Genomic DNA, 12513 nt, shown 5'->3' on the forward strand with positions numbered 1-12513 from the left:
GCCACTTGCTCTTCGCCATCTGAGACATTTCTTTGGGGAAAAAAAATGCATCCTGCTCTTAAAATAGCTGTACTCAGCCTTTCTGATTTAAACAACATGTGGTGCTTGTGGTAGACACTTTTAATTCCAGCACCTGGGAGGCTGAAGCAGGAGAATAGTCATCAATTCCAAGCTACACTGAGTTACATAGTGAGGTTTGTGTCAGCCTTCCTACAATGTACCCGTCCAAATAATTTTGTGTTGTATACATATGGAAACGTGGACAAATCTCAAGCATACAATTTGCTAAGTCCTCCTAAGTAAATCCATCTGTGTATGTGGCCACTGCATATGGGACTTCCCACTTTACCAACCTAAGAAATAACCGCCATCAAAAGCCATCACTGTACATTTTTAATTGTTTTCGAGCATTCAGTAAGTGCTCACTCTCTCAACGTCACATTTGTGAATTTGACGCGTTAAAACTTCTCTGGATTGAGTTTGAAAAATGACAACTGAGGAAATGGAAGCCTGGACTTCTGAGAGCTTCCTAAACTGGATTGCCTTAACCCAGAAGGGCTGCCAGTAAGACAGAAGGGGTCAGGGTCACATCCCAGTACCTCTAGGGGGCGGGGTCGTCATTGTGGGGGCGTGGCCCTCCCAAGGCATTCCGCTCCTGCACAGTTGTCGCCAGGGGCGGGGCCAGGCAGAGCAGGGCGGGGCTTCCTTTCTGCGCCTACGGAATCGCAGTTTGACCCCGGAAGTGCTGGATCTGTGGAAGCTGTCGCGGTGAATTGCGACTGAACATCACGGGTGTGGAGCCGGGGAGGTAAGTACGTGCCCGGGCCCCACCGGTGGTCCCCCGGAGGAGCCAGGACAGTGCTTCGGGCGCCTCGGCACCCTTCAGTCCACGGGCTTCGCGGCGGAGCCAGGCTTACACTGCCCCAGGAGCTGTGAGTCACCCTCATCAGGAGAACCAGAGAGTCTGGAGTTCCGGTTCATTTTAAGGCTTGGTCCTAGAGTGACCTGGGACGAATCCCGGTCCCCACCACATTCTCCCAAGCGTCAGTTTCCTCCGTGTTCATTCATTCGCTCAGCACGTATTTGTTGACCGACTGTCCATGTGCCTGGTAGACCTAGGCGCCGAGGGTACAAACAGCAGGATAGACAAGGCTCTTTCTCTCGTCGAGCTTACAGTCTAGAGGAAGGAGACAGTTAACAAATACATGCATAAAGCAGTTAAAGATGTGACAGTGAGTAACAAGGAGAGAGACTACTTCAAGGGAGAAGAACTGAGGTTTCTAAGTAGAGTGATATTGAACCGAAACCAGCAAAGTGATGGACGACAGTCAGAGAAACTGAGCCGCCAGATGCTCTCTGGCATATACAGTTGTTGATCATATCACGACCCTCCACCTGAAAACACTTATCTCTTTTTTCTCTCTTTTTTTTTTTTTTTTTTTTCGGAGCTGGGGACCGAACCCAGGGCCTTGCGCTTGCTAGGCAAGCGCTCTACCACTGAGCTAAATCCCCAACCCCCACTTATCTCTTTTTAAAGATTTATTTATTATTTGTTTGTTTTATGTATATGAGTGCTCAGTTTTCGTGTACAACAGAAAAGGAAATCGGATTTCATGTAATGGTCAGGATTTGAACTCAGGTCCTCTGGAGCAGCCAGCCCTTTTAACCACTGAGCCATCTCTCTGCCCCCACAAACACTTATCTTAACTATTGGCCTCTGCTGCCTTGCCCAACATAGGAGGAAGTATAGTGACACACACCTGTCCTGGTCCTTTTACAACTCAGAGTCTAGTCTTTGCTTTATTTTTTACCCATATGTTAAGTGAAAATCTAAATCCTCTTTGATGCCTCCCTTCTGTAACTTCTGTGCGTCTTTGTTAAATGCTTCACGGGCTTTGCGTGCGTGCAGCAAACATCGTGGCACTGGTTATTATTGGCTATTGTTTGTATGGCGATTGGTTCGTATCTTCATCCTCATGAAGGTTAAGCTTTGTGAATGGCACCATCAGATGAGGACTTTTGTCCATGGGTATTTTCCGGACTTCGTTGCCTGCTGCATTGGGTCTGAAGCATCTAGAGTCAAGTGCGGTGACACATACTCGTAATCCCAGCACTCGGGGTTGAGTCAGAAGAATTGGTTCAAAAATAGCTTAGGCTACGTGAGACCCTGTCTATGATGTACGGAAATTAATTAATTATATATATTAATTAATAATTAATATATATGAGAGGAAAAAAGAGAGTGGGTGTGATGTTGCATATAGTAGTGTATACCAGCACTTTGGAGACTGAGGCGGGAGATTGCTGGAGTTAAGAGCCAGCTTATAATCACAAGACCTTGTTTCCTAGATATTTTAAAAGCTAAATTGTGTTAAAGGCAAGAAAAGCACTTAGAAGAGCACTGGGTAGCTAACAAGCATGCTGCTGCTGTCTTGTCAGTATGTGTTGTCACCACGGCGGGGCCAGACATCTGACACGTGGGGCCCCGGGTAAGAGAGAGCTGATTATGTCCTCAGCTTGCCTGTGAGGACAGCGATTTCCTCTGCCTTGATGCTTGCACGTTGCGTGTCATATGCTCTTTTGCTGGCATGCCTTTTGAAAGAATTAATTGACGGTCATTGCATGTTCCACCCAATACACATGTCCTTCCTGTGGATGAGGCCAAGTGGCGTTATGAAAAAAGAAGAAGATCACAGGATGGGAACACAGAAGAGCTGCTCTGCTAGTTTGGTTTTGTAGCCCATGTTCACGTATATGTGGGTAGAAATGCATATGTGAGGAGCTGTCCCTCAGAAGTCATCCGCTTTTCTTCATTCTTTTGAGACAGGGTCTCTCAATGGCTTGGAGCTTGCCCAGTGGACTATCCTGACTGGCCAAGGAAGCTTTTGCCTTCTGCTTTCCCAATGCTGAGATTCAAAGCCTATATCATCACATCCTGCCTTTTAATGTGCTTTTGGAAATTGAACTCAGAGTCTCATGCTTATACAGCCTGAGCAGCTGTCTCCCAGTCCACGCTGTGACTACCTTTCCTATTCATTCATTCATTCATTCATTCATTCATTCAAGATTGAACCCAGGGACTTGCATGTGATGAGCACAAATTCTATCACTGAGCTGTACCCAGCTGACCAACTCCTGGCTTTGAAACCAGTTTGGCCCCTCTGTGGAAGGGATCCTACGTTGGCAGGTTTCTAAGGATTTTCTCTTCCTTCTGTTAGTTTGTCATGCCTACAGTCTACATATGAGGGAAAGTCAATTGTTCCAGCTCTTAAAAGACCCAAGATCTAGTGAGAGTTATGAGGAGAGTGTTCTTGTTCTGAGGAATGTAGCTCAGAGGTAGAACTAGCCTAGCATTTGTGGTGAGTTCTGTCCTCATTGCAACAAAGAACATTTCTCCTCACAGTTATTCATCAAGCATTTGGTGAGGCTGCATCTGCTAGACTGGTACTGGTTGTAGGGAAGATAGCGAGAAAGAGAACTGTGGGCAGTGTTGTCAGTGCCCACAGGGTTTGAGGCCCTGGGTTTCAGCACTTTAAAAACAGAAAACGAAACACTATCTAGGTTCTTTTAGCCAGGACTCTTTGTTTTTTGAGACAGGGTTTCTCTATGTAGCCCTGGCCGTCCTAGACTTGCTCTGTAGATCAGGCTGGCCTCAAACTCACAGAGATCCACCTGCCTCCACCCCAGTTGTGCTGGGAGTAAAGGTGTGTGCCACCATGCCTAGCAGGGCTTCTTTCTTATAGTGGGCAGGAGTTGTCTGGAAGGTATTTTCCTTCAGAACTGAGAACAGTTCTAGGCAAAAATTATCATTTTAGGATAGCAAATTCATACAAGGTCTTGAAAGCCCACATTAGGAGCCCACCGTGGCCAGGAATTGATGCTGGTGCTGGGATCACTCCTAGAGTAGGCCCTACCCCTAGGAATCTGTGTATCTGTTCTCTTCTTCCCAATCATATTCCTTTCAGGAGGGTCACGCAGCACAATGCCAGCTCTGCCCCTGGACCAACTCCAGATCACCCACAAAGACCCGAAGACAGGCAAGCTGAGGACTTCAGCAGCACTGGTGAGCCAATGCCTTGATGCTGTTCAGCCCGGCAGGGTCAGCCTTGTGATTTCAAAGCAAAAAAGAAACTCCTTCCTTTTCTAAGATCAGGGCTGTAGCACTGATCAGTAGTTGAGACACTACTAGGCCCTTCCAAACACACTCCCCAGTATTTATTTTCAATCATTCTGAAGGTGATTCTGACTTAGCTAGGTTGGGCTGGAAATGGTTCCACATCCTAGTTTAGTGATTTCCCTTGTCGGGGACTTAAGGTTTCTTGTAGGGGTGTGTGTGTGTGTGTGTGTGTGTGTGTGTGTGTGTGTGTGTTTAGATCTAAGCTGTTCCCCAGACTTCTGTAGGATCACTGGCTTCTGAGGGTGGGCTGATCTCTTTACTCTGGTACAAGAAGTGAGACATACAGAGCCTCTGACAGGGCCTGTGAGACTGAAAACTAAGGAGGCTGTGAACCTGCCAGTTCCCAGCACCAGAGAGAGATTAGAGTGATGGAGAGGTGCCAGGCTGCTAAAGAAAGGCACAGAAGTGGGGATGTGAGTCCTTGCACCCACTTGTAGATTTCCCAAGAATATGAGCTTACTTGCACAAGGTGGGAAGAAGTAGTTTGTAGAGGCTTGAGTAAAGTTGTGGGAAATGGGACCTAAGTATTTTATTTATTTCCTGCATTTTGGTTAGCTTTTATTATTTCCTATTCAATCTCTAAATATAGAACTTAACATACGTAGTGCCCCATGTGTGTCAACCTATTCTGAACAGTTCACCCAGATTAATTGTTCTCCCCCCCCCCATTTTAAGTCAGTTCTTTGAGAATTTTGTATAGATCAACCTCCCCTTCCCACCTACCCACCCAGCCTTGTATCCTTTTTTTAAGCCCATGGAGTCCAGTTGTTGCTGCCCATATGCTCTTGGATGTGTGGCCTTACTTGAAAGGTGGCCAGCCAACCAGCGACTGTCCCCTTAGAGAAAAGTGACCCTTTCCCTTCAGTCAGCTGTCCATCTCCAATAGTTCCACAGCTCCGGGTGGGACTTCATGCCCATCTCCCCAGGTTATCTTATTTAAGCTGCATCATAGCCCTGCCAGTGGATGTTTGATTGTCACTGTTTTTCAGACTTCAGGGGCACAAGCCAGGAAACCAGGAGAGCTAGGAGGTGTGTCAGCCAGTCCAGTCCCAGAATGCCCTGTACTCAGCCTTTCTTCTATAAAGCTGCTTGCTTCCTATTCATAATTTTACATATTGAGGATGTTTGTCAGAAAAGCTGAACTGTACTACTCAATTCAGTAGCCATCCAATAGGTAACATGCGCTACATGTAACGATTGTAGTGTCTAGTACTTGACGTGTGAACTAAGTGAATTATCCTCATGTGATGAGTGCCTACTGTGTTGTTCAGGCAGATGAAGCAGTTCCACTGTCACAGAATGTTCTGTTGGATAGTGCAGGTGGGGACATGAATGGTTAAGCCTGGTTTTAAACCTCAGTCCTTCCCCATGTGCTGAATGAACTCCTGGATTGTTAGTTGTGGGACTCGGAGAACAGAGGTCTGGTCCCTTTCCTTCACGACTGTCTTCTTAGTGACAAGCACAATGAGCTCTCTTTTAAGTCAGAAACCACAGTTAAACCTTGGGCCTGATGCTAGAGCTTCAGAGAGAAAATATCCAGTCCTGTGTGTGGGATCTACAGCCTGCCACCAGTAGCTTCCAGCAGTCTGATGACAGTAGGAGAGGAGGAAGGCCAGGTTCTGACACACATGCAGAGCTGGTTCAGATCAGAGTTTGGAGTGCATAGAAGGAAGATCTTGGGCCGGTAGGAGGGCAGGTAGCTAAGGATGGCTCCCAGGAGGAGAGAGGTCCTGCCCTGGGTTGTGAAAGGTGCATTAGCTCTATCCAGACAGAGCAGGACAACAAGGCCCTGGTTAGAAAACTCAGGCATGCTTGAGCGAGTCTGAGTCTTTGGTCAAGAACAGATCCTGGTTGGTGGGGTGACACTGGTTGGTGGGGTGGCACTGGTTGTGGCAGAACTGATGAACACAGGCTTTGTACCTATTTGGTAAGTTGTTTAACCACTAGACCTCAGGAGCCAAAAAGGATAATAGTGGGCCAGGCATGGTGGGGATTAAGTGAAACATCTCTGGGTTACGACTGTGCCTGAGCAGAGCAGTACTCAGTACTCAGTACTCAGTACTCAGTAGCTTGCAGTTGTGCTGATGATAACAAGCAGCCACTGTGGCATTGTCTAGGAGCTAGGGCGGAAGGAGGGGTCGGCTGAAAGACACTGGCCTGGTTGGAGACAGGTCTTGTTAGTCACACTGAGGAACATTAACCTATAGGCTATAGGAAGCTCCTGAACCATTGTCCTGAGATATGTGTAGGATTTTGTGTTTTGAATCTGTTTGGGACAAAAAGGTCCCTGCCCAAGGAGCAGTGCCTCTGTAGAGCTTATCAGTGTTCATTAAGTGGTTACTATTTCAAGGACATGCTCTGCAAAACCTGTCAGAAGTAGTGTCGGACCCTTCTGCCATTCCTTGAAGGACACTAAGAAAATGGTTCCTATCAAGATCCATAAAGGCTTGATGGGCAGTATTTTCCTAGTTTGCCAGAGCAGGTAGGCCCTAAGCCAGGTGGGAGAGACACCATTGCAGCCTGCTACTCCTACTCTGAAACCATCTGTGGCTACTCATAGAGTCCCTTTTACAACACTTGCCATTTAAAGTCCCAAGAGGCAGGGTCTGGCAGGCCATTCATACTTTTGTCCAGCTAATGAGCGTGTGGAGAGTCCTCTCAATGCCAAGCACTGTTGAAGTCTCACTGAAAGACAGTAAACCACATAGTTAAAGTCAACAATTTGATTGTTTTCAACATTGGTAATCTACTAATGAAGCCATGGCCTGTGATCAAGAGTGAACGTTTTCACCTTCCCTCCCCCTGTATCCTTCTATGAGCCATTCCTTCCTCCCTCACTGAGCCCAACCTACAGCAACTGATCCAAGAGTGACTGACGCAGTTCGGCCAGAGCCATAGTCATGTGAAGACGGTGCAGGTGCTGGGAGAGCCGAGGGAAGCCCTTCGGCCAGCCTAAGAGGGATTAGAGAGGTCTCTATGGGACCGTGAGGTCAGGGGAAGAGCAGTGAGGTAGGGCAGTGCAGGCGTGTGCTGTAGCTCATAGGTGGTCTGCACTGTCAGTTTTGCTTTAATTCTGCCTCAGCTGCCTGCTTAACCTCAAGGCCTTTAGGAGAGTTCTGGGCCCTACTGAGTCTGTTTTCTCCTCTGCCAGATAGGCTGTCTCCCTTTCAGCTAATCCTGGATGAGAAAAAGCAATGGGGAGTTTGGCCTGCCTGCTCCAGGGCTGGTGTAGGGCAGGTCCTAGGTGGGTTTGTGGCCATCATTCTGCCACCCTTTCCACCCGTGTCTCCGTGCCCAGTTCCATCTGCACCGTAGATGTCTGTTTTTATGCCTCTATGACAACGACTCCTTCAGCTGGGCAGTGCTGCTCACACCTTCAGTCCTAGCACTTGAGAGGCAGAGCCACGTGGATCTCTATGAGTTCCAGGCCAGCCTGTCTCTGCAGAGTGAGTACCAGGACAGCCAGGGCTACACAGAGAAACCCCGCCTTGAGTGTGGTGGGGTGACTTCTCCCATCAGTGAAGCACCGCCTTTGGTCCCAGGGACAGGCAGATCTCTATTAAATCTGAGGCCAGCCTAGTCTACATAGCAAGTTCTAGGTCAGCCAGGGCTATACAGTCAGAATGTGTGAGGGGGAGGGAGGGAGGGGGGGAAGAAGAAAGAAGGAAAGGGAGGGAGGGAGGACAAGCAAGCTCATTTTTTTTTCATCCAAAAATCCTTTTTCTCCTGCTAGGCTCAATTTAGGTACTGCCTTGCCTGAGAGGTATCCCTTTTCCACAGGCTGTTAATTCTCTCCTGTGCTTCTGTGACCCTTTAGGCCTGAGTTGTCACTTCATCGGTTTAGGGCTCCCTTGGTGGCTCAGTGGTTCCCCAGTGGAACATAAGCCTTGTGACCTGGAGAGAACTTGAGCCTCTAAGCTGAGACCCGCACCACAGATGCTTTTATTCCTATGCTCCCAATCCCGGCACTAGGGACCCTAAGAGAGTCACCAGGTCAGAGGAAGGAAGGAAGCTTGGAAGGCAAGGAGACGAGCTCTTTGTATAATGGGATTTAAATGGGAGAGGGTCCGCAGAGCCACTTGCTAAATGACCGCACTGAGTCCTCTGGAACCTGCATACTCCTGCAAAGGCCCACAAGGTCCTTAAGAAGACTGATCCGTCCATCCGTCGGTCTCGATTGTTCTAGAGTCGGCTCTGATAGGGAAGGCTGTGGTTGATAACAGCTGAGGCAGTGCCTGGCCCTCCTCTTATTACAACTTCTCCCTGAGAAAGCTACTCCCATGTAGACTGGGGTGAAAACCGAGCCCATCTCTTCATCATGGTGAACAAAGTGGGGTTTGTTCATGGCGTGGTTAGGGCTGGGAGAGAGAACTTGTGACTCTAAGCCGAGAGCTGCAGCCACTTGATTAGAATCTTAAAAATTGGATAGTTTTTTTTTCTGGTTATAAAAAAGAAAATAATGATATATAGAATATGATGCTGTTTGTATCAGAATGGAAAAACAGGCTTAAACAAGTATTTTTAAAACTTTTTATTCTATATATGAGTACACTGTAGCTGTCCTCAGACACACCAGAAGAGGGCATCAGATCTCATCACAGATGGTTGTGAGCCACCATGTGGTTGCTGGGAATTGAACTCAGGACCTCTGGGAGAGCAGTCAGTGTTGTAAGCCACTGAGCCATCTCTCCAGCCCACAAGTATGTGGTATGCATATATATGACTATATTCTAATGTAAATACCTAGAAAGGTCTCTAGGACAGCACGTGCTCAGTGGCTTCCTGGGAGGTCGAGAAGACTCTGCTTCCCCTCCCCTCTTGCTCTCCTTTTCTTCCGCTCTCCCCTTCCACTCTCCCCACCATGCTGAGGATTGAACCAGGGCCTCTCAACACCGAGCACTGCCACTGAGCTATACCGTTAGTCCACGTAGTGTTTGAAAAGATGCTTATGTGTTACTTGGATAATTAAGTATTAATCTCAAAAGTACGTGGTCATTGTTCAAATATGGGAAAATAAGGTCAAACAATGTGGCTCATGCCTTTAGTCCCAGCATTCGGGAGGCAGAGGCAGGCAGATCTTGATGCCAGCCTGGTGTACAGAGTGAGCCTTTGTCTCAAAAGAAAATACAGAAAAATATAATGAAGCTGTAATTCCCTAGCCCCAAGATAACCAGTATAAGTTTTGGGAATTGTTCCCTTCTTTTTAGAAATCTGTACCAGTATATGAATACGTTGACTTTTTAAAAAATGTACAAACCTGGTTATATTAGAATTTTGATTATTTTCTTTCTCTCCCCTTAACCTGTCCCCTCATCACTAAAATGCTCTAAAAACATGTTTTTTTAACAACCACCTTGTATTCCCTGGGTACAACCATGGCTCCTTTGTTAGATACACTGGGTTCTTTATACTTACAAGCTCCTGGAGGGTCTCTGGTGGAACAGCCAGGTACTGTCGTCATCGCTGTGGGTTGGCAAACGGGCCCTCCTCTCGCTGACTAACCTCTGCCGTGTTAACACGTGGCTTTTGGATCCGTAGCACCCTGAGCAGAAGGCAGACCGGTATTTTGTGTTGTACAAACCGCCCCCTAAAGACAACATTCCTGCCCTGGTGGAGGAGTACCTGGAGCGCGCCAACTTCGTAGCCAATGACCTCGACTGGCTCCTGGCCTTGCCTCACGATAAATTCTGGTGCCAGGTAACATTCTATCAAAAGTCACACTAAGGCAGAGCACATGCATATCCTTGGTTGGTTGCTGTTGTTTTTCTCTTCCTTGGGAATTAATTGCTTTTTTGTCTACTTTCCTTGGATCCCTAACAGCAAATTGTGGTTTGGATTGCTGTCTCACACTGCAGCTTTCCTGATGTTTACCCCCTGTCCGTCCCGGGTCATTTCAAGAAACTTAGATTTACCCCTGGGCTCATTCATACATCCTGGGTCCCTTGGGTCTGGGGTGTTTGCAGTGACTCAGGGCTGACAGGCCATAAGTACTGTGTAGTCTACCCACAAGCCTTTGAGCCTCAGGAGTCAGTCCTGTTCTCCTCTCTCACCTGGCTTAGGTCATCTTTGATGAGAGCCTGCAGAAGTGCCTGGACTCCTACCTGCACTATGTGCCCCGAAAGTTCGATGAGTGGGTGGCCCCAACCCCTGAGGTTGCTGACATGCAGAAGCACCTGCACCGAAGTGTTTTCCTCACCTTCCTTCGAATGTCCACTCACAAGGAATCCAAAGTAAGCCTGCGGTCCTGTGACCAGTGTCCGCTTGACACCCAACACCTCTGTGCCAGACTCTACCCCTGGGAAAGAAGGCTCTGGAGGTTCAGGTGTCCTCTTTGTCTCCCCTCTTTATCCCTGCCTTTTGGGGAAAAATCTGTGTCACTTACTTCCCTTGTCCTCTGTCCACTAGCCTGTCCACAGTACACCCAGTGTTTTCATCAGCGGGAACTCCAGGCTCCTTGTTGCAGTTGACATGTGACTGTGACTTTACTCATGTGACGCATGAGTTAGGACACTGATTCCGACTTTTGGAAGAACTCAAATATTGTGTACCTTAAAAACATCGTTTTATCAATTAATTTATATATGCATATATGTCTCCATATACGCATATGCATGTGTGTCATACATATGTCATAGAAGCCAGAAGAGGGAGTCAGATCTCCAGGAGCTGTAGTTGTAGGTAGTCATGAGCAAACCAAAGAGGTGCGGGGAACTCAGTCCTAACCACTAAATCACCTCTCTAGCTCCTCGTATGTGCACTTAAAAATGTCATCATTGACCTAGGAGCTTGGCCGAGATAGAGCACAACATGAAGGAAGATTCATCTCCAGTACTAAAAAGAGATCATTAGTGCTGCTCTTAAATACCCATTGTTACAGAAATAGTAGAAAGATAAGGAGTGCTACTCACAGAAATCCCCCGGCCTAAAGTCACTGCCATTTTTAAAAATTGTATTTCTTTATGTGTGTACACATATGTCAGAAGACAGCTTGCAGGAGGTGGTTCTCTGCCGTGTAAGTCCTGGAGATGGAACTCAGGTCGGCAGACTTGCCTGCGAGTGCCCTTGCCTACTGAGCCACCTTGTCAGCTCATATCACTGCTGTTAATGTACATGTTCCTTCATGGACCTCTTGTCCTTTGAGTGTGTATGCATGTGTGTGCTACAACACATGTATGACAACTTGTGAGATTGGCCTTATTTCTACCCTGTAGGTCCTGGGGATTGAACTCAGGTCAGCAGACTTATCAGCAAGTACCTTCACACACTGAGCCATCTCCTCAGCCTTCAAAGTCACTACTGTTAAGATTTTAATGCTAATTTCATGTTCCTCCGTGAGAGCTAACATTTTTTTTTAAAGATTTGTTTTGTGAGGCATAATGACACATGCCTTTAATCCCAGTAACTCAGGAAGTAGAGGCAGGTGGATTTCTGTAAGTTCAAGACCAGCCTGGTCGACTTAGTGAGACTCAGTCTCAAAAAAAATTGTTAATAATATCTATAATTATTTATAATTGTGTGTATCTGTGTTGGTATGTGCAGGTGCCTATTTGTAAGATTAGTTCAGTTTTTACTAACGTATCCATATGACTGTATGTGTACATGCTTATGTGTGCCAATATTCACGGAGGCCTAAAGAGGATGTTTGATCCTTGGAGCTGGAGTTACAGGCAGTTGTGAGCTGCCCAATGTGGATGCTGAGAACCAAATTTCTGTCCTCTGTAAGAGCAGCAAGAACTCCTAACTATACTGAGCCACTCTCTGATCCCTTCTTCAGAGAAGTTTTTTTGTGGCGGGGAACAGAGAATTTTAAAGACTGGATCTTAGGGTTGAGACGTAGTTTATGTACAGCATTTGCCTAGCATGCACAAGGCCCAGGGTCTGGTCCCTGACACCACAGTGAAAGGGGATCTTGTTTTATTTGTTCCTTATAGAGACAGGATCTCCCAGTCCAGTGTAGGCTAGACTGACCTCCAACTCATGTGTGTGTGTGTGTACACATGCACACACACACATGCACACACACGCACACACTCTCTCATGCATATGTATGAGCCCTCGGATGTCAAATCTCTTAGAACTGGCGATGTCCCTCAGGCGCAGATCTCTTAGGACTGGAGTTGCAGGTGCTTGTGAACTACCACGTGGATGCTGAAAAGTGAAGATGGGGCCTCTGCAAAAGCAGGAAGCGCTGTCTGCTGAGCCATCCTTCCAGCCCCTCTGAGTACTGAGTTTTACAGTTTAATGGATTTTTAAACTACATTTTCATTATAATTAAATTTCAAATATATACATATACTTGAGAAAGTTTCATGTATATAGAACAATGATTCCCATGT

At 46.9% G+C, this 12513-nt stretch overlaps 1 protein-coding gene across 1 annotated transcript in view; it reads left to right on the forward strand.

Annotated features, from left to right (window-relative positions):
• Positions 1-710: 710 nt before the first annotated feature.
• The window catches only part of Ascc2 (activating signal cointegrator 1 complex subunit 2), a 44983-nt gene continuing 33180 nt past the window's right edge, over positions 711-12513 (forward strand). Inside the window, exons 1-4 of the mRNA XM_032916108.1 lie at positions 711-808; positions 3966-4063; positions 9716-9874; positions 10237-10407. Coding sequence (XP_032771999.1) covers positions 3983-4063; positions 9716-9874; positions 10237-10407 — 411 coding nt within the window. The 5' untranslated portion in view covers positions 711-808; positions 3966-3982. The remainder of the gene's footprint in view (positions 809-3965; positions 4064-9715; positions 9875-10236; positions 10408-12513) is intronic.

This window comes from Rattus rattus, chromosome 11, assembly GCF_011064425.1.
Source record: "Rattus rattus isolate New Zealand chromosome 11, Rrattus_CSIRO_v1, whole genome shotgun sequence".
Taxonomy (NCBI): domain Eukaryota; kingdom Metazoa; phylum Chordata; class Mammalia; order Rodentia; family Muridae; genus Rattus; species Rattus rattus.